This window comes from Anas acuta, chromosome 1 (assembly GCF_963932015.1).
Source record: "Anas acuta chromosome 1, bAnaAcu1.1, whole genome shotgun sequence".
Lineage (NCBI taxonomy): Eukaryota > Metazoa > Chordata > Aves > Anseriformes > Anatidae > Anas > Anas acuta.
The window spans coordinates 145,609,250-145,631,970 of NC_088979.1; the positions used below are offsets into that span (position 1 = coordinate 145,609,250).

The window sequence follows — 22,721 nt, forward strand, 5'->3', positions numbered from 1 at the left end:
GTGACACATAGAGGAGCATATGAAGCTGCTGCTCAAGGATATCCAACCCCTTGAAACTAGAAGGGAGGAATACTTAGCAGACTTACATGTATATTCAGCATTCCAATATGGAGGTAATGCCTGTACTCCAAGGAAATAGCATACTAAGCAGTATAGAAGGCATCAATTTCTTAGTCTAGTCCGCCAGCATGAACAAAACGTTTTTTAGCTACTACCATTACTCACAAGAGGTATAAGTCTAATCATGAGTTTATACACAATATGTATGTGCACACAACAGGAGGAATATATGGAACAAGCTGTGACAAAAGTAGTTTGCAACTTGTATTGGTGACAGCAGAAAATAGTAGGAATTCTACAGTGTAGTATAATTGACTCTGGCAGTGTACACAGGAAATACTAGGAAATCCATATTCAGAATAGTAGGGCACTTTAAATTTTCCATGGTCATTTAAAACAAACCTTCAAAATACCTAAGTCTTGCTAAATGTTTTTGTATGTGGTCAAAAATTGACCTGTTTAAAGGAAAGAGAAAAGTAGGAATAAAGAGTGAAGTCTTATAAAATTCCTACATAAAAGATAATTGGTATTATTTTAGGCAGATATGACCAAATAAGTCTCTTCAACTTTTCTAGGGAATTATTTGAGAAAAATCTGAGAGGAAAATGAAATTTTAAGGATGTAATCATTAATGTTTTTCCTGTATCTGCTGTTATTGTAAATCAGTGTCTGTGTTAGCTAATTCTAGTGAAATAATTGCAAGAAAACGTTTTCTTTTGAGGATCTAGATAAAGACTCAAGATTCGATAGAGCCTTCTGCTTGTGTAACCTAATCATAGTCTAGTCCTTCGGAACTACCTTTGGAACCAAGGAATTCTAAGAATGTGAAAATATCTGAGAATTTTCAAAGAAATTTGTGAAAGAAAGTATGATAATGCTCTACTGGACAAATTTTACAAAATTCTATTTTTTGGTTCTCTGAAGAGATGTTAAATATACTATAGAGGAAAACTCCTTGTGATGATACTTGTTGCTAAAAGGATGGGATACTGTTCTTTGAAAAAAGAATGGGTTAACTTAGGTTTAGTAATGGTTATTTGAATCCCTTCTTTGTAAGTAGATTGAATGTGATGACTCAGTTTGTGGAAGGATACGTATCTCTGCAAGGGAAAAGAATTTTCTTTATGTTGTAGTTGATTGCTTTTTAGAGCTACTTTAGAAAGAAGAGAGATGTTGAAAATATCCCTTTTATTTGTTGGTTGGACAAGCTTTTTTATCTCTTACACTCCAGATCTCGAGGGGCTTGTTCAAGGCTTTTTGTTTGTTCTTTTGAATAGTTCATATTCATGGCTTCAACCCCCAGAAGAAAAAACTCTTGTTTTATTCTTATTCTAGATTACGTATCGACTACGCTATCTTCTCCGAGCGAGGTGTGACGCTTCACCAGTGACTAACAATACCATCCAGTTTCACTGTGATCCTAGCTTCTGGGCTCAAAATATTTTTAATCTAGGTATGGTAAAGTTTTAGTAGCACTTTGGCACCTTGCTCCTGTTTTGAAAGCAGCTGTTTTTGTTAAGATGAATAGCCTCTGCACTATTTATTTTTAATTTTTTTTAGATTAACCTGCTTACCTGTAGAAGGCATTTGAAGTGTGTTGTGTTGAAAAAGTACTATTGATGAATACTTATGATGAAGTATTAATGAACTTCCCTTGCTTGAATGCTGTGTGATGGTGTGAAAGTAGCAGCTTTTGGTTTCCTGGGCAGTACATGTGACTCCTAGGTTCTGAAACAAGGAACATAATACATAACCCTATTTTATAACCTAAAGTCGGTCTCATTCTGCATCTTCCAGACCTTTCTTCTACTTCAATCCTATCTTCTCAAGCTGAAACCCACAGCAGCACCATAACATGTTTAAGAACCCCTATTTGCTTCCTTGCCATGCTGAACAATAAGCCTTGGGGAAGTATGATGAAGAGAAAGGAAGAATACCAAAGAAAAATAGAAGAACAGGAAAGAGAATATTGCTTTTGGGCAGTTGTCTTGTTTTTAAGATCATCTTTCCTGAAGTTGGGAGTGGACTTCAGGGTAAAGCATGTTTTCAACAGAATTGCCATGTAACAGTTCATCATCGGTACTCTGTTACCTTCTGGGAAGTTTTGCTCTAGTCTCCAAACTAGTGTTTGTATTTTTGTTTTACAGCTCTAAGCTACCAGGTTTTATGACACTATTGAACCCCAGAACCTGGAAGCTTTGCAGGTAGTCCATTTGTGTGACTGCCTGAAAGCCTCTGAGTTTAATGGAGATAAGCATGCTAGGAAGTCATCAGCTTCAGAGCAGGAATTAAAACTCAGGTCTTTTTAGGATTTTGTGACTGCTGTTGTATTTCCTTTCTCTCTCTACTTCTAGCTTGATGGGCAGTTTTTATTTTTCTGTTGTATATAGAATGCTTTGGCAGATACCTGTGGGACCTTTTCTGCCTTTTGTCATAAATTACAGTCAGTTTTACAGATGCACAGAGAGGTGCAGATGTATGTTTCTCTACAAAGGCAGAGAAACAATGTTATGGCAGCACTTTAAGGCAAACATGTTTTGTTTCTCCACATACCAGGATGCTGGATAGTAGCAAGGAAACTTTCAAAGTTCTTTGTAAATAAGTTTACTTGGAAAAAAAAAATCAAAAGTGAATCTGCTTCTGGAAATGAAGTGTCAAGCCATATGGTGATGACTATGTGAGCTGCTGCTGAATTGAAAAGATGTTTGTTGAGGGGGGACTTTCTTCTGTGCATTTTTTTTGCTGTTTTTTTTTTTTTTTTTGGTTCTTCTTTTTCTGTGCTTTTCTCATCAAATGAGTCTTTGTGATCAGCTAAAGTCTGTTCCCTTCATTTCTGGAAATTGCTATGTTATAAATGGCTCTCATATTTACAGCATAGGAGTTTTTATAACAGTTTATCTACTTAAGTGATAGATAAAACCAGGTCATGTTATATCTATCTGGTTTTGGAAATTGCGGCATTCAGGCTGTTAAGTTTATGATAAGACAGGTTCAATTTCAATGAATAACCTATATTTAAGAACCACCGAAGGGGAAAAAAAAAAAAGTAACAGTCTAAGTAAGTGCTGTGGTTTAACTCTGGTAGGCAGCTAAGCAACACCTAGCTGCTCACTCCATCTAATGGGATTGGGGAGAGAACTGGAAAGGTAAAAGTGCAAGAACTCGTGGGCTAAGATAAGGACAGTTTACTAGGTAAAGCAAAAGCTGCATGCACAAGCGAAGCAAACCAAGGAGTTCAGTCGCTGCCTCCCATCAGCAGGCAGGAGTTCAGGAAAGCAGGCCTCAGCACGCGGAACAGTTTCTTGGGAAACCAAACGCCATCACCCTGAATGTCCCCACCTCTTCCTCCAGCTCTTTACCCCAGCTTTTGTTGCTGAGCATGACACCACATGTTGTGGGACATCCCTCTGCCTGGTCTGGGTGACTTGCTCTGGCTGTGTCCCCTCCCAGCTCCTGGTGTACCCTCAGACTCCTCGCTGGTGGGGCTGCACAAGAATCTGACAAGTCCTTTGCTCTGTGTAAGCACTGCTCTGCAACAACTGAAACAGGTGTTACCACCACTGTTTTCATCAAAAATCCAAAATGCAGGCTTCTATGAAGAAAACTACTGCCCTGGTTTTGTCTGGGATAGAGTCAAAGAAACGAATTGCTCTGGGAAAGACTTGTGTTTTAGTCAGGCTGCATGTTACTGGCAGGGTGATAGCTTTGGGATCACCATTGGGTGACACCATTGGGATAGCTTGCTTATGGATTTCAGAGTGTATTTAAGAAAATACAGTGTTTAAAGTGCTTTAATTCCATAAATTGTACATGACCCCTAGTTTTCTAGAATAATGGAAGGGAATAATTCTCCTATGGTAACTTTGGGTTAAGTAGCTTTACACAACAGATGTTAATTACTTCTTCAGAAGCCTTTCTAGAATTAGACTTGCAGAGAATGGAATAGCAATGTGGTATGGATTTGGTGATGGTTGGCTGTAGTACAGTTGATACCATTCTTTGTCAAGGTAATCCGTTTTCTAGAGAAAGAAAGTAAAATTTATCTGTTTTCCTTCATGCAAAAAAATATATGGGGAAGAGTTTTATTCATCAGCATTTTTCTCTGCTTGTTTTATGGGAAATTGCCTAGACTTGTTATAGGCTTAGTAAGGGCTATTAGGCAATAATAGGTTGGTAGGGTTTTTCATTTTGTTTAACATATCTAATATATTTGTTAATGACTAACATGGTAGCAGCGGAATTAAAATGTATGCAACACCCAAATTATTAATTACCCAAATCAATATGAAAATAGTACAACTTCTAGTGTTCTGTCCTGCTCTGTGCTACAGTATGTTGGCTGGCCTAGACTCCCTCTGTGTCTATGCACAGCCCTTTCCTTTATGTGTCTAGCTAGGGAACTAAAAGGATGCTTCTTGCATAGCTTCCCAGCTCTTGGGTTGAAAAAGAGGAATATAAAATGCACATTGCATTTCCTCCTCATTTGGATAATTTACTCAAAAATGAGTCAGGTCAGACTGCACAGGATCCACAGAGACTTACAGATATGGGAACAGACGTGGTAGTGGGATGTCAAATTCTGCCAGGACAGGGATTGTCAGACTGTCCTGTGGTGTGCCCACCTCAGGAGGTGAACTCTCTTAGGAAGCAGTACTGAATCTCTGAGAGATAAGGGAACTTGTTTATCCCCCTCTTGTATTGAAAAGCTGTTGTGTGCAGCCCTTCACAGATCATTGGAATTTTTTAACTTTAGGTCTTGGATGATAACTTTCCATACCTCGCTCTGTTTTAAACAAATTATCTTTCTTTGTCATTTCTTTTAAAAACAGCATACTAGTCCCTTGAGTCTAAATCAACATCTGTTCTAGTTGGAATTCATCTTTCTTGGGTATGGTAGCCAGAGTTTTACATGAGGGTTTCATATAATTGCGCTATATATTTCTTCAGATAAAATCTCTCACCTCGCATTAGTGTCTAAAAGTTACCTGTCTAGTCAAGTTTTCCTATAAATCAATAGAGCGAGGAAACATTTCCTGGAGTTGCCCATCACATTCTGGAATTGGGACTGAGTATCAGGAACTGAATACCATTTGAATGTTCCATGATGCTGACTCCGAGGCAAAATAAAATAAATCACAAACCTTTGAGTATGGTAACACAGTTAAATTTTTGATGAGATGATCAGATCGGGATGTTCTCTCCTCTCCCAGGGAAACTGTTCCCTTGTTCTTCTGGAGATGCCAGAACACTTTTCTAGGGGAATCTACATCACAGAGGAGGCTGCAGTACAAGGCAGTTTGCTAGTATCTCCTTTTTCTGCATTATAAAATACAGCCATGTTTTTGCCTGGAAGCAACATAAATGGAGTCCTTATTTAATGTTTACCCATCCTTTATGTTACAATAATGAGTGATGACCTTATGGTATAAAAAGAAATATTTGTGAAAAATAGTATTCTAACTGCAATATTTTAGTATTCTTTTTTATTTTATTTTTTAAACTAGGTTCTCTGGTAATAGAAGATAAAGAAACACCACCACATATGCCCAAGAGCCCTGTGATGGAAACAAATCTGCAGCCAGCAGGCAACTTACCCTCAAACCAGCTGTCTAAGTTCCCAACGCAAATAAACTTGGCTCAGCTCCGACTCCAGCACATGCAGCAACAGGTTATGGCTCAGAGGCAACAAGCTCAGCGCAGAGCAGGTCCAGTAGGTTTACCAAATCCAAGAATGCCTGGAGCTATGCAACAGCCTCCTGCTTCTCATCAGGTAAGATATGACTATTTCTAGAGAAGATTATTTTTTTCCACGTTGCTGAAGAAGGATAAAGTAAAGAAATAAATTAGGTCTAGATACAGAATTGCAGATACCTTCATCTTTAGCTGATGGCTATATGAATTGTCTAGGGAACGTGTTCTTTATTGAGCGTTGAATGACGATTTTAAACTTGTTTGGTAGAATGTGTGGTAATGCTCAGTCTATTACTGTTGAGAAAATAGTATCATATGGCTTCCAACCATATATAGTGCTGAGCTATGCGTTCTGTTTTGTCAAATTATTATGAAGTGAACGTGTCATTCACACACACAGTTTGCATGGAACTGTGGTTCTCCCATATGACTTTCAAAATTGGAATGTTCTTACTAGCTCTTGTGACATACCTGCATTTATTATGTCAGAATGATTCAAAACTGTATACTAGGTTTTGTTTTTAGTTTTTCAATGTGTTGTGTGATCATTCAGATAAATGGGGTGATACTCTGCATTTAATGTAGGTGCTTCAAAAGTGAAGGGCATTAACAATTTCTGGAACACTGAATTGACATCACCTAACTTACAGAATTTTTCGTCATGCAGGCACCTCCGCGCTTGATTCATTTTCAGAATCATAACCCTAAGTCCAATGGTTCAGCTCCTCCTGCACAACAGATGAGATTTCCCCCAAGTCAGAACCTACCAAGGCAAGCAATAAAGCTCAACCCATTGCAGATGGCATTCTTGGCACAGCAAGCTATAAAACAGGTAGAGTTTCTTTCACATGCTGTGTAAAAATAAAACATGAAATGTGCTTTATATCATCTTACTTTTGTATTATGTTTCAAGAGTGCTTTTCAGTTGGAACAGAGGCTGCTTTCTTCTCTGTGACAAGATACCCACGGTTTTCTTAATGAGAACTGTCAAGTCTCTTTCATTCTGACAGCTCTAAACTGCTACGGAAGTGAGCCATTATGTGTGATGCATAGGTGTTTCATTCTGTCTGCTATTACTGTGATCTCTGGCCATTTATGCAAAACTTAACGAGGACATGACCTATATATGACAATCGATGAATAAACAGAATGGTAAATCCCAATATTTAGCGCAATGGTAACAGCTTTACTAGAAACCAGGTAAAAGCTTGACTAAAAAGCCATAGCTGCAAAAAAAACCAAAACAAACAAAAATACTATTAACATGTGTTGTTAGGTATTTTGAAGGAAAGAGAGGATCATGTTGCCAGAGACAAGCAGGGAAGAATCTGGTTTGTGACCTGAGAAGTAGAGTAATACCATTCATAATTGCAGTGCTTATGATGTGAGAGAACTAATTTGAACTGAATTGAAGAAAGCTGCATAATATCTAAGAGAACCTATAGTAACAAACTAAATCAGTTCTGTTGTGAGCATCTGAAAAGAAGATTGGCCTGTCTGCAAGCCTTTCTTTCAAGTATTTTCATTATCTAGTAATGTCTTTCTTGAACTAGAAACCAGTGAATAGAATGACTGACTAGAAAGGAGTTGAGCCTGCAAATTTGTCTGCAGTTGCCATGAAATTCCATTAAAGTAATTGAAAACTGTGTATGTCTACATGAGAATGAAATTTAGTCTGTACACTTCGTATCATGTTGCTAAATGCATAGATAGATGGAGATACATATAGCATTTCAATTTCTTAATCATTCTAAGTTGTTAAGGGAAGCACAGCATCAAACACTTAATGGTGTCCAAGTGACGATATAGCTATTTACTTAATAAAAGTACTGGAGCAGTTGTGCATTCAGCCTATTAACGGTAATGCTTTTATTTCACTGAAATTGTTACATTCCTCCCACAATACTGTCAATGCAGCATGAAATATTAATAGATACTTAAATTCAAAGCTGTATCTCAGTGTTAAGAATTCACATTATTTCTTCTATTCATAGTTTTCAACTACTTGTCATCTTTCCTTATCTTGTAAGATTGGTCGCTGAAATTAGATAACTTCAGAGTAAATCAGGATGTTAAATTTGAATTCAGTTTACTGAGCTAAACTCCTTGTTTAGCTGGTGAGTTAGAACCAGGATGTGTACTGTATGTACTGGGGGTAAGGGAAAGTGAATTTTGGATATCTGTGGATCATCTCTTTTCTTTTTAGTGGCAGGTTGGTAATGGACAAACTTCAACCGCCACTTCAGCTGCAAGCAACATAACATCTACTCCATCCAGTCCCACAGTCACTAGTGCTGCGGGATGTGATGGGAAGACATATGGTGCTCCTGTGATAGACTTGAGTTCTCCAGTGGGTAGCTCCTACAATCTGCCATCTCTTCCTGATGTAAGTGTACCATATGAGCAATGTTTTATGGGTGCTATTTTGAAGTCAGTTTGAATGTTTGTAAAAAGTAGAAATCCTTTTAGTTTTAAAATTCTTCTTCTGCTTGTCATAATGAGACAGTTCCAGGAAGCAACAATGCAGGATTGCCTATATACTGCTGGCAGTATTCAGGACTGTTCTGGGGAAACAGCCAGTAGGACTACTAAGAAAAATAGCATTCCAGGTTGTAATTGTGATTGGATTTGTTTATTTGGTTGCTGCCTATCGCACCTCCCCCCACCCTTCCCCTCTTTTATTTATACTAACAAAAATGTGTTGACTTAGGTTTCATTTACCAGTCACTGGCTGCGGACGGTATTTCTGGTAAACTTATGAATTTGTAATATATTTCTAACTAATTGGAAGTGCTGTATTAGGTATTGAGTGTTGGCATGATCAAATATTTGTTTTCTCTACCTTTTGTTGGTACTTTTCTTCATATACCCTCTAACATGCATGTGAGCAGATGGTAGAGGAAGCATCATCAGATGATCTTTCCTAAAACTTCTAAACTTCTTTCATTTCTCTTCTGATTGGTCCATATTTGTTAGAGGTCTGCATTAGAGCTATCAATCTCTATTCAGTTGATTTTTCTTTCAAATAACTTCTGAGCCTATTTCTGTGGTCTAAAGTTTTAGATATCTGAAGTGTCATGTTTTTCTAGTCATAACTTGCTGTTACTATATTTCTCCCCTGTTCTTCCCAATAAAATCTTAGGTAAAAATTTTCTATTTTTTAAAAATAGAGTGAAGTGATATCACAGTATGTGTCAGAGTAAAAAGATGAACTGCAGAACACAGTAATGAAAGTATGGAGTCTGTAAGGCATTTCTACATTTTTGTTCACAGTATCATTGTGAACTCTTCAACTTGTATATATGGTTATGTTTATGCTACTGAAGATATATTGCCCAAATCACTGTACGTGTGTTGACCTAGCAGAAGCTTCTGCATCCACTTCTGAGAAGTCTAGCTTATAAACAAATTTATTTCAGTGGTCAATGCAGTTGTTACCCGTGGATTTGTGATGTGTCTGGATAACTGAGAAAACTGAAACCAAGGTGACCTAATTTCCGATCAAGCATGATCTCATGTATTAAAAAAGAAACACACATGCAAAAAAAACTAATGTTTCAAAATGTCGTTTTTCTTTATCAAACCAGAATGTGTAGTCTGTATAGAAAGCTAGAGTAATAACCTTGGACCAGGTTCAGTTAACTGGCCTGGGCCGTGGCTAGAAAGAACAAGTGTTAACTTGCTGTTTTTAGTGAATATGGTTGGCACCAGCCCAGAAAGTATGCAGGGCAAATGTATCCTCAGAGCATCCTTTAATGTTGAGCAGGACTGCAAGAATCTCAATGGATTAATGGGTAGTTTTGTTTCATAGATTAATGTGTATTGCTTTTAGAGTATTTTAGAGTATAGAATGTAAGCATGTTGAAAGAGGGTGTGGAGATTAAAAAAACATTTATATCCTCTTAATTCAGTATATGAAAGCTACTTACCTGTCTGATGTAAGCTTTCTCTGTAGCTGATGGCGGAAAGAACGGCACTTCCAGAATCATCTCAGCTTAAAATAATGTTATGGATCACCGTCCGGATTTGGCCATTTCTCTTTTCAGTGAAAGCAAGATGATCAGTTTTAAAGTAACCACCTCACTTTTTTGGTGACTAAAGCTAGGTGAAGTGCATTTTGGTCTTCACAGCGAAAAAAGCACTATGGCAGAGGCGTGATTATTTTATTTTTTTTGGTTCCATGTTCCCCCTCTTCCAAAACTAATTGCTTCCCCTCTCTTTTCTGCCTTTTAGATTGATTGTTCAGGAAACATCACACTGGATACCGTTGCAAGGAAGGATGGCACAGCAGAGCAGAGCCAGGCAAAACCCCCTTCAAACAGAACTGTGCAGTCACCAAATTCATCAGTACCATCACCAGGCCTCTCAGGTAATTGGATTGTGGTGCAATTTCCTACTTAAGTGGCGTAATGGAACAATCTGAAGTGGCAATGCTAACACTAGCAGAATTAATTATTTCTATCAACAGCAAGAAATACTGAAGTGAAGGCAAAGTTGTAGAAAGCCTAACAGGAGGTAAAGTTGAGACAATGTTTTAGCATTGTGAACAAAATTAAGTGGCCAGATCTTAAAAACGTAGTAGATCTTAGCAGTTGCAAATGCAGGTGTATCCACAGGAAACGGTCACTCTTAGGTATGAGAGCTTGAGTTCCCAATACATTCTCACTCAATGTTCATGCCCTCACATGGCATTCATGTGCTCAGACAGATCAGCTCAGACAGGACAATGCATTCAGACACCCGCATGAACAGAGATAGCACAAACAGCCTACTAATGTTTGTCAGGATCAATGATTAGGGAAAATGTTCTTCACAATTCTTTGGCTATCTGGGGCTATCTGGTCCCCAGACCCTTGGTGGAGTGGGGGTGTCTCTCTCATATCTGCCTTGCTCTTCTCTTCCACCCTGTCCTGGGACCTCATTCTACTTGCATGCAAATATGGCTTAACATGTTTTAGCAGATCACGTAACTAGTAGTTAAAAATAGATTTTAGTAAGTTAAGATTAAAGAAATTGCAGTGATCAGGTATAGGAATCAGCTAGGCAAAAGTACTGAATTATCAGCCTGTTTACATGCAGTGGGCCCCTTTTTAGTCCTCTACTGTATTATTTTCCTCTTATCATCTCATGATTATCTACTGAGATATTTGTTAAATAACAAGGCAGGAGAAATTTGACCAAAAACCTGCATACTTCTCCAAGTCATATATCAGGCTTGGCATAGGTACATATTATGTTCTAATCTGATTCTTCTGTCCTAGGAGGCGTGAGCGTGACAAACATACACCCTCCAATTCGTTCACCCAGTGCCTCCAGCGTTGGGAGCAGAGAGAGGTAAGGAAGTAGTAGGAGAGAAGAAAAGTGTGACTTTCACGTCTGTAGAACATGCTTCAGTCTCTTCTGTCAATAATGAATATAGAAGTTAATCTGCCTAGCCTTCTCTGCTAAAAAGACCAGATCTGATAGTTATTAAAACAACCTTTGCTGTCTAAAAGTATTAATACATTTGTAATTTACTAAAATACATCTCAAAACATATTAACTCTGTAAGTGATGGCTAGGTTGGCTTTATTAAAAGAATGCTCGTTATAAGGCATTTAAATTCAGAAAAATCAGCTAAAGGGAAAAAATTGCGTATTGAAGGTCCTTGTGGAACTATAAAAGTCTTCAGATTTAAGAAACTGATATTATAAAAAGGGTTATTAAGAATTTTATGGCACAGCACAGTTAGTTAAGTGAGGTCTAGATATCTACTGAGAGTCTACAAAAATGTTTGTATCCCTTAGTGATGGAATATTAATGAACAAATAGGTGTACACAGTGTTGTTTGAAGAGAGCAGATCCATTAATGTGTTCCAATAAATTAGGGCATACATCTGACATGAGATTAAATTTTCATGCAGAGAAAAAATCAAATGACATTGATTCTACTTGAACTGGAAAGACAGATGCTTTTTTAATATATGATACCTTATGCTCTATTCCATTTACATAGTAAATATTTTGTAGGACTCACAACATACAAATATAAACTATTTAAATGTTTTTCACAGAAGTCCTTTACTTGCATTAAAAAACATGTTTCTATCTGCTGTTGCTTGATTTTTATTTTTTTTTTGACATAAAGTTATTGTTATATAGTAAAAATCAATACGATGGCATTTTTGAGTTTGGTTATTCTGTTTCTATTATGAGTAGGCACATGAATGAAAATCAAATCTAGTTGTAAAAGTAGGGCTCTAGTTTTTCTAGAGCTATGACGTTGTAGGAAATTTTTCCAAGCAAATGTAAATGTATGTAATTTATCTAGTTTATTTGCTTGTGTGGTTTACAATGGTCAGCTCACATCTGGGGAGCTCACATAGACTTTCCCCAAGATATAACTGCTTCTATTCCAAAGTGGGGTGATGTTCAGTGGAAGTGCTTTTGTGCATATGACCTAAAAGAAACTGAGATTACTTGCAAACCTTCTACTAACGGGAAGTAAAACCATGAGTAAATCTGTACTTCTTAAACCAAGCTATTATTGTATTTCCATTTCTGTAATGCCTTTTCAAAATATATTAAAAGGAATAAACTTGAATGTTGTATTCTGTGGAAGTAATACTTCAGTGCTCAGGATTCAAAGAGACAAAATGAATCAGCATTCTGAAGTCTCAGAAAGAATCAGTGTACCAAAGATGTACAGTTCTGACATCAAATTTCCCTTTTTGCCTTTTTTTGTCACTTACAGTTCTGGCTCTTCCAGTCGGCCACTGGGAGCTGATTCTACACACAAAGTCCCCGTTGTTATGTTGGAGCCGATCAGAATTAAACAAGAGTCAAGTGCACCAAATGAGAACTTTGATTTCCCAATTGTTATAGTGAAGCAAGAAACAGAGGAGGAATCCCGGCCCCGGAATGTAAGATTAATAAAGATCTTTTTTGCCTTTGGGGAGGGTATTTTGTGTTTCTGGGGAATAAAATAATTTACAAATATTCTGTTGGGGACTTTTTTATTCGGGGGAAAACTGAAAAGCTGAAAGTATTGACGTAAAATGAAGAAGTGAAACTCAAAATCGAACTATTTCTTCTACCAATGGAGTTAACTGGTGTGATCAGACTGCTTTTATCTGCTGAAAACCTGGGAAAGCAGGAAATAGCTTACAAACATCAAATTTTCATGTGGTGCTAAGTAGTGAAGTAATATACATAAATAGCGTTGCTTTGATGCTTTTGGGGCATCAAATATTAGTTTTATTTTTAGTTTTATTGCAGGAGCAATGTTTAAAATGCCAGAAATAGCATCTCATAGCTAATTTATTGTGTTTAAGTGCCTGTTGCTATGACATGATAATTCTTTCATGGATGTTACAAAGTTGTATGGTTACCTACATATAAATGTGTTATTCTGTTCAGTTTACTCATTAGGGACATATAAAATCATATCAGTAGCATAATAAAGCTTCTTTTACTTCTTCTTACAGACCACCTTTTCAAGAAGTATACTTACTTCACTGCTGTTAGATGGCAATCATAATTCCACTTCTGATGAAGCTGTCATAAGAACAGACGCACCAGACAGCACAGATGATCAACCAGGGATACTGCTGGAGAATACAACCACTGGGAAGTCAGGATGGATAGGCCCCTCACACACTGGGGAGGGCAGAAAAGAGGATGACCCCAATGAAGACTGGTGTGCAGTATGTCAAAATGGAGGGGAGCTCCTTTGTTGTGAGAAATGTCCCAAAGTATTCCATCTTTCTTGTCATGTCCCTTCGCTGATGAGCTTTCCAAGGTAACTATGACCCCTTTAATTCCATCTAAATTTGCATTAAGAGACGTAAGCTTTGTATTGTGAAACCTACTACAAGAAGTTTAAGCCTCAAAGGAGTCTTTGTCATCTTTGAAGTCTTGAAGTCTGCAGTTTTATTAATTGGTGAAAATTGGATTTTGCATCGAAACTTCAGTTTAACTTTACTGTGGCTGCAAAATCTGTAATAAAACTCTTCAATTATTTGGCAATTAAGGAAGATCACTTACATCTAGGGCATCTGTTATTATTAGCTAAGGTCTTAAAATTAGGCCACAGAATTACTAGTCTAAATTTTTTAAGGCCAACAGAAAAAGGTTTACATTTATTTAATAATTATAAAATACCTAAAGAAAAATCTAATTTAATACAGTATTAAATATATTTACTAATGCTAAATATGGCTATATGCCAAGCATGGGATGTAGTGCATGATATCTAGAAACATCACATTCTGTGCTGAAACAAGTAGTAGGCTTTCTTGAGAGGATTATGCAAAAGTCCTACTCAACTCTTTGGGTTTCAAAATTCAGTCTTAAATAGGCTGTTAAAAGCATTACTGGCGTTTGCTTCTGGAATGAGTCTCTTTGATAAGATAAATGGCATTTTGTGATGTTCCAACTTGGAAACACTATGCAATAAGCTTATTAGTATTAAAGGATAAAACATTTGTCATAACATGCTCATTGTTTAATGCTTTTATGTAAATATTAGGCTTTCTTATTAAATATCAGCATAGTTTTCTGGGATGAAACATTTGAATAAAAACTTAATTTTGTATAGTTATCATCTCTGTTTATGTGCTTCTCTGAACAAGCGCATTTCTGAAGAATATCTACTCTTTAATAAAGTTTCTACATTTTAAAAATGTTTTTTTACCTTTTGAAACTTCAGAGTTATAGTGCTTTTTTTTTTTTTAATAAAGTGATATTAAATTACAGCTTTGTACCATAAGCAAAATCCAGCAAAGTCACAGTAAGCACTTCAACTAATATTTGTGCATGTCTGAAGGGAGGAAAAAAATCCTCGAGGCAGCAGATAATTTCAAACTCACAAGACTTTGTTTCTGTTAAAATGAAAACTTCAGAAATAAGTCTTCAGGAGTTCTCATTTTCCCTGGATCATTCTATGGAAACTGAGATGATGATGTCTGGAGAGCAAGGAAGCCAAAAACAACTTTTCTGAAAAGTGTTCGGTGTTGTAAAGGTGCATACTGATACAAGTGCAGTAGGTTCCTGGACTTCAGAACCACATTTTAGCTTAAGTTTCCTCCTGGCTTCAGATTTTTCTTCTCATCTTCATGTTTGTTTGTTTTTTTTTTCAACTATATTGGTCAATTTCACAAACTGTGATCTCTTAGGATTAGCTCCTTCAAACACAAAAAATTCCCTCATCATGTCAGCATCTCAGTCTATTTGCTTTTTTTTCTTGCTTCAGGTGGATAGAACGCTTTCCCATATAGATTCACCAGGTTACTGCATTTTTTTCCCTTTGCACCAACCCATCCTACTCTTCCTGATTCTTTGGGTATTTGAATGTGCCTTCTCTCCATCTCCCATGTGTTTCCTGTATTATAAGATCTTTAGGTGATGACCTGTATCTATTTTTGTATATCTGTCACATCGTTTCTTTGATGCTGGTCCAGGTACAGAGGTGAAAATATCAAATAAATCTGCTAAGCTAAGACAGGAGAAGGCAAAAATCTCTTTGAAGGGAAATGCCATTATTCATTTCTGTATACTAAAGCTAGCAGATGGTGGAAGATTATTCTAAATAAGTACTAGTAAGACTTTTTTTTAATATTGGAAGTCTTCTGCCTTACTATCAAAATGAACTGAAAGGTTCTGAAGAAGCTGTTTTCCATTTCCAAAACTCTTATAGGATCTCTGAGTAAGTGCTCTCAGTTAGGTCGCATAAATGGTTATTGCTGAGTTGTCTACTATGTAAAGTACAATTCAGCCCTCTTGTGGTGATCTGTAAGAGTGCAAGTTCTCCACAAGTTTATTCTAGAGAACTATATTAAAAGCATAGACTCCTCATAGTTTTTCTGAAAAGTAGAGATGCTCACGAATTGTATGAGAGAGTCAGTGAACGCAGTCACCTTCTGGAACTAGTTTTGTCTTGTTCATATGCTGCCAATTACATCTATTGTGTATTCTTAGACTGTAATTGATAAAATCAGAAATAGCTGAAAGTTTATTTAGGGATTGAAGAATATCCAGTTTTCCAAAAAAAATTTTGTCTAGGTTAATCTGGATACGTGGTAGATCAAGCTTGTAGAGAGAAAATATGGTTCTTGCTATATAACACTAACACTTCTCCTTCTGTTTTGCCAACGTCATTTGTCTGTAAATGAATTCTTCAGTCCCTCAGTAGTTACAAAGTACAACTCTTAATAATGCTTTGGTTGAATTCTAGGAGGTCAAAGTTTTATGAACTTTTCAAAGTCTTGTGAACTTCTGTGAAACTTTTCAAAGGAGTGAAAAGTTTTTAGCAATAATAAAAGTAGACACCATTAGTCTTACGACAAACCATTCCCCTGTTGTTGAAAGCCTTTTATCAAGAGGGTACTACTTTTATCAAGAGTGAGGCTAATGTATTTGTCTGTCTTGTTTCTGTCTGTCTTGTCTTTAGTGGGGAGTGGATTTGTACGTTCTGTCGGGATTTGTCCAAGCCAGAAGTTGAATATGATTGTGATAAACCCGCTCACAGCCCTGAAAAAAGAAAACTGGAAGATACTGTGGGTTTGGCGCCCATAGACCGCAGGGTAAGGATGAGTCTTGCTGCTTTTTTGTACTATGACATGCATGCATTTTAAACAAACAAACAAAAGTCAAACAAGTGATGGTAAAAAGGATAAATAACTTCTTTAATAAGCTCTGAGGTCTTAGCAGCCTTCAGGTAAACATACTAAACAGCACATTCTTAAAGTCTGAGAAGTGCCTGTGGTCTGACGCTCTGAACTGGGACTGCATTCTAGGAATTATTGAGTGCTGTTTGTAACAGTGACCTAATGCACAGTGACCTTGCCTTGAGCAATTTTTTCTTTGTGTTTTTTAGCATAGATTGACTTTATCAACTAATGATTTTTGTCTTTAAAGCACTTTATTACCATTCTTTTAAAAAAGCTATGTAGCATCTTTCCTAGTGAAGATGCACAGATTAACAAAAATATCTGGGAATAATTTATATCAGTTTGAAACTCCAAATACTCTGGTGGAAAAGTGTTGAAGACAAACAAAAACCAAACAAGTTACCATAATTTGGTTTTGCCTTAAACCTCAGAGTTAAACAAAAATAACTTGTGCCTTTGAGCAGAAGGTTGAACTGCTTGCTGGAATGTTTTGGATTCTTGATTTTTTTTCTTGTTTTTGATTTTTGTTGGTGTCTTTTTAATTTTTTTCATATCTCTTTGTTTCTTTATTAAAAACTTAATTTAAAACAATTCTGAGGTCTGTTGGAAACTTCAGCAGTGTTTTACTTGGTTCCTGTTGGCAACCTGTGTAAATATACTGAGATGAATATTGTATTTGGGAGCTTAGTCTACAGGTAGGGCCGTTGTTTGCCTTTGCAGTCTGAAAGGAAAAAAATAGCTCTGTTCGTATTTTGCTTTAAATGTAAGTTACAAGTCTTGTAAATATTCCAGTGAAAGATCAGCAAGCATAAAGTCACAGAAAACTATTTTCTGAATCTCTTTCCAAGCTCAAGATCCAGTTTAATATACTTGGGTACACAAAGAAGAGATTTTTCCTCACTGCTAACAAAAGGCACTCTAGGCTTTGCAGTTACAGAGCAGTTATGCCCAGATCAGGGCGGGGGAGGGGGGGGAAAAGTTGTCTCTGAATATTTATAAAAAGCTCAGAGCCACATGTGCTATTTTTATTCTGTGGAATGTTTGCTGGACTCAGCAAATACTGAATAACACCATTAGTAACTACGTCAGGCTTCATAGCATGCATTTGAGAATTAATAATAATGGGATGTAAATATTGCGAGAATGAATGCTGCAGACCATTAGTTATGACAGGCTTGCTTCCTAATACAGTTTCTGTGCTCACTTTTCTGCTTAGGGGCTGGGAGGAGTACTGAGCATTTGTTCGTTTTTTTCTGTAGTTTTTTTCTGTAGTAATTTTAGGACAAATTATGTAGGTTTTTTTTACTTGGGTATCTATTTTTCTTGATACAGAAATGTGAAAGATTGCTGCTATACCTCTACTGTCATGAAATGAGTCTTGCTTTTCAAGATCCAGTTCCTCCCACGGTATGTACTTCACTTCTTTCATTTCCATAATGCAAGTGGTTGTAATGGCATTGTTATGCTCGTTATCAGAAGTCAAGTTTCCTGCACATTGAGTGCGTTGAACATTTTTAGTTCTACTAAAACTATCTGAAGGGCAGTTGAAAAACAAAACACTGGGTTGTAAGGGGAGTCACTAGTATAACCTTACTGGGTTGTAAGGGGAGTCACTAGTCCCCAAGAGCTAACCTTACTTCAAAAAGTACTTCAAAAATAGATGTGAAAAGTAAATTATGTTGCTGTCTGCTGTTTTTACAATTCCAAGTGATATCACTAAAAAAGAAAAAAAAAAAAAAAAGAATTGTGATACATATTTCTTTTTAAAAAAAAAAAAATAATTACCTGATTTTTGAAGATTGGAGTGCTGCATAGTACTAATATGAAAAGTTCTGGCTGACTGTGAGAGGGCACTTCTTTACTGTGAAGGTGACAGAGCACTGGAACAGGTTGCCCAGTGAAGTTATGGAGTCTCCTCTGGAGGTATTCAAAACCCACCTGGATGCCATCCTGTGCAACGTGCTCTAGGTGATCCTGCTCAGCAAAGGGGTTGGACTAGATGATCTTCTGAGGTCCCTTCCAACCTTGGCCATTCTGTGAAATTAAATTTCTCACTATTAGCTGGAAATTTTAGTTTAAACTAAGAGATGTAATTTGTTCAATAAATAATTAAAATAAATAATTCTCTGTTTAGGTTCCTGATTACTACAAAATAATCAAAAAGCCAATGGACTTGTCAACCATCAAGAAAAGACTTCAAGTGACCAGTTCATTCTACACAAAGCCAGAAGATATTGTGGCTGACTTCAGACTGATTTTCCAAAACTGTGCTGAATTTAATGAGGTTAGTAAAGTGGATATCTTGTCTGATTTTGTAAGCTTAGATGTTTTCAGGAAGACTCCAGTGGGGGTAGAACTTATTTAAACATAGGTTGATGATAAGACCCTAGTGAAAACATTGCATTTGAAACTGTTGGTGTTAGATGAGTACACAGTAAAGATCTTTTTGTAGAAGGAAGGAGGCTTAAAACAAACACGCTAACTGAACGGCAGGACAACACATAAAGAGTAGAATCATTGCTCATTATAGAGGTTAATGGTGAGGATTTGACTAAAAACTTGGTTTAATCTTGAATGTTTCAAATCTTAAATTCAGTGGAGTTTTCCTTCTGGAAGGTCTATACTCACCCTTATGACTTCTAGTTAAATGTTGATAGACTGCTGTAGTCCTTCAATGCATGTAAGGGAGTAATACATGTTGAAAAAGGGTTGCAAGTACTGAGTGCACCACAAAAAGGGACAGAATTAACAGTGGGAATAAGGTTTCTTAAGTGGCTTCACTTGGGTTCTCATCCAGACATCTTCAGTAGCTGGGAATCACCTGCCATGGTGACTTCTACTTCAGGAAACTGGTCAGCCATGGTAGCTATGAATGACTTCAGACCTAGTCTTCTGAAACTCAGTCATTATCCATTCTAGTAATATATTCACCATAATTTAAAGATAGGTCTGTAAGCTAGACAAACTAAAGCATTTCATGTGGTTATTCCAAAACACTTTAATACCCTTGAGACATACCTGTATATTTCAGAGCATAACCCAACCTTTTTTGTAACAGGCAGGATATAACAGGTGGTAGACTCTTTTTATGTAACTTCACAACCCATGGCTTTTGCAGTTAGCTTCTGTGATAATCCATCAGAGAAAAAGGTCAGTGGGGGTGTGGACCAAAAGGTCTGCCCTCTCCCTCTGTTTTGCAGGCTTGTGCTGTTGGGTACCATGTGTTCCCAAGATGCTATTCTTGGTGCTGTTCTTACTGCTGTTTGATTTTTGTAACTTATGAAAGCACTTAAATCACATTAAGTCCTTTAGGTATAAAGCTATTTCATGATGTATTGATGTTGTTAATTCACCCAACAGCCTGATTCAGAAGTGGCTGATGCTGGCATGAAACTTGAAGCATACTTTGAAGAACTTCTAACGAGCCTGTATCCTGAGAGAAAGTTCCCTGTACAGCCGAACTGCCAGAGTGAAAGAGAGAACACAGAACTTAGTGATGACTCAGATGATGACTTTGTACAGCCCCGGAAAAAACGCCTCAAAGGAGAAGACCGTCAGTTGCTTAAATGAGACGCATGTGTGACTGTGGAACATTTTTTTAAAAACTAAGAATATTTATCAGTCAATTGTAAAAAGGGGAAAAGTCATGACTGCTTTGACCTGTAGGTTTGTGGATATTTACTAGACTTCCTACACCTTGTCTGAAATACAAATCTAATGGAGATCCAAGGCATGTGGAAAGCTTCTCTGAAGTTCCAAACTTTCATCATACTTATGGAACCGGAACAGAATTTGTGATTTGTATGGAGTGACAGCTGTTTAACTTCTCTTTGAGGAAGAAAATAAGTTTGTATAGAACTAAGTTTTAAAACATTACATGGATTCAGCTGAATGGCTTTCTGAGTTTGAAGAAAATGTGATCTCACTGGACATTTAATTTTACCAAAGGCATGTGGCTGGCCATAACTTGATTTTTGTACTGTATTTAACACAAGCCATGAGAAGAGGTGGTGTAATATTGTTGTCCTACAATACTGACTGGTACAATGAAAATGTAGTTACTCCCAAAGACATTATCGGTCATTTTAAAATGTAAGGGAGAGTGTATTAAAAAACTTCAAAAAAAAAAAAAAAAAAAAAAAAGGAAGGAAAAAAGGAATTTGAGAGTTTTTAATAGAGGAAACAAAGGATACAGTGCTTTTGTACCACTTTTCTCAGCACCAGCAAGAAATAATGGTATTTCTGTACTATGTTGTTTAACAAGTGTCTCATAAGTTTGATGTGTTTCTGTTTAATGGAGTCAAAGGCTAAGTCTGGAGGAAAAAATGTTTGCTTGCAACTACCAGTCAATCTTTGGGTATGTTTGGGGGAGGGAGGGAAATATTCTTTCATCCACAAGGTCTTGCTGTTTTTCCAAATTCCTAGATATTGTTTGTGAGCATACAACCAGCATTGTTATTCTCTTGGAAGTACACAAGTTTGAAGAGGAAGATTTTTTTTTTTTAAAAAAAAAAAAAAGTCCTGTTCTTTGACCCTTCATATGTTCTTGTTAAAATTATCAGATGAGGACAAACTTTTGTTGTTGTTGTTCTGTCTACTTTCCAGAGGTGCTGACCGTCACATAGACAGTCGTTTCTGCCCTCAGCAATTTCAGATTTAGTGAAGTACTTGTCTGTGGCTGCTCCAGCTATTGATTTATATTCTTCATTTGTGTCATCTTAAATGAAAACTGAGTTTTAGGGAGAACAAGCAGTCTCTTGGATTAATTGAGCTCCGATGGTGCCAGTATGTTTCAGATGATATAACAAAGATGTGTGTGTACACAAGCCTGCTTTTTACTTGCTATGTAGCACAGATAATGGTGCTGTGGATAGATCACTGGCAAGCATAGACACAAGTGCTGCTTGTGTTTCCCTGCCGTGTACATATGCACTCAGAAAGTGTGCTTCCAGAGGAAGCTGACAAGTGTTTCTCTGGACCTTAAGTTGCGAGCACATGTTTATTAGGCTTAGCACAGTTAGCACTGAAATTAGACACCTATACACCTTCATACACAGCTTGTTCTTCAGTGGAAAATACTGGGGAGATGAGTGTTGATGTGCTCTTCCAATCCACTTGCTTCTCTCTCTGCTTCTGATTTTTCACTTCAAAACAGAAAATTTTGAAATCATGCAACCAACACTTGAACAAATTAAAAATAGTTTATTCCAAAAAAAAAACAAAAAAAAACAAAACACACACAACAAAACACAAAAACCCAACCAACCCACAACCTCATGCTCTGTTTTGTTAAGAAGTGTGAGTGAGGTATAAGACTTTTATAGTCTGGTTTTCATTCAGACTTTGCAGCAGTATAGTTCAAAACAGAGAGAACCAAAAAAAAATAATAATAAAAAAATCCTCCTGAGCTGAAGGTGGAAAAGAAGCTAAGGAATGACCTTACATCAGTCTATTTCCCATTTTCATCAAGCTTCACGTGTGTTTTCATAAGAAAAATATTTAAAAACAAACAACAAAAACAGGCATGCTCTTAACATAGTAGCTGAAATTGTTCTTGGTTCCTTACTAGCTTGGAGGAAGAGGCTGCATAAGCAATGCAGGTGATAGTTGCTGAGAAGTCAGCCAGGCTCCTGGGCATCCAGCCCACTGGCTTACTCTTGCATTAACTGGGGAGCTGTGGCAGCTGGCCATTCAGACCATCACTGTTAGATCTGAATGTCCAGATGAGCGTGTGATTTGTGTGCTTTGCTGGCATGCCATCTTAAGTGAGATGGGTCAGGCTAGCTCTGTGCCAGCCTGCCACAGCTGCTGTCAGGACACAGATGCTTTGGTACAGAAAGCCCTTAGGTAGGTCTTCAAGGAACTTCTTGTGGTAAGCTGTGCTTGCCTCCTCCCTCCTAAGAACCTCATCTGTGTGCTACCATCAGGCATGTGGGTGAGTGGGCATGAAGACAAGAAAGTTCTTTCAGTAAACTGTTTGAACATATGTGTGTTTAAATAACCCACTGGAAAAGTCAGACTCAACTTTTGTCTTCTGATCTCGAATGCTACCCTAAGAACCTTCAGAAATTGCCCATGTAATGACGTTTGAGATGTTAAAATTAGCCACTTCAATTCAGATGACATACGCACAAGTATTTGAGGAGTGCTATTTTGTTTTTTAAAGGTAAGTAATGCATTCTTTCAGGCTGCTATTGTGAAGCCCCTGTCTACTTCATGTATTTTTTTTTCTTCATTGCCTCAGTTCCCTGAAGCAATGATGACAGTGGTGGTTTTCCATTTTTTTGCAACATGACACAGGCACTACTATTAGCACTAGTG

General features: G+C 37.1%; 1 protein-coding gene across 2 annotated transcripts in view; it reads left to right on the forward strand.

Moving 5' to 3' along the window:
• TRIM24 (tripartite motif containing 24) overlaps nucleotides 1-21,634 on the forward strand; it is a 56,222-nt gene extending 34,588 nt beyond the window's left edge. Inside the window, exons 8-19 of one of the 2 annotated variants that reach the window (XM_068663534.1) lie at nucleotides 1,396-1,513; nucleotides 5,565-5,830; nucleotides 6,419-6,583; nucleotides 7,958-8,137; nucleotides 9,985-10,120; nucleotides 11,016-11,085; nucleotides 12,485-12,653; nucleotides 13,218-13,531; nucleotides 16,181-16,313; nucleotides 17,733-17,807; nucleotides 18,535-18,684; nucleotides 19,761-21,634. In XM_068663534.1, coding sequence (XP_068519635.1) covers nucleotides 1,396-1,513; nucleotides 5,565-5,830; nucleotides 6,419-6,583; nucleotides 7,958-8,137; nucleotides 9,985-10,120; nucleotides 11,016-11,085; nucleotides 12,485-12,653; nucleotides 13,218-13,531; nucleotides 16,181-16,313; nucleotides 17,733-17,807; nucleotides 18,535-18,684; nucleotides 19,761-19,970 — 1,986 coding nt within the window. In that variant the 3' untranslated portion in view covers nucleotides 19,971-21,634. Of the gene's footprint in view, nucleotides 1-1,395; nucleotides 1,514-5,564; nucleotides 5,831-6,418; nucleotides 6,584-7,957; nucleotides 8,138-9,984; nucleotides 10,121-11,012; nucleotides 11,086-12,484; nucleotides 12,654-13,217; nucleotides 13,532-16,180; nucleotides 16,314-17,732; nucleotides 17,808-18,534; nucleotides 18,685-19,760 lie in introns of both variants that reach the window. The other variant, XM_068663524.1, reaches the window with a different exon arrangement.
• Nucleotides 21,635-22,721: the final 1,087 nt, after the last annotated feature.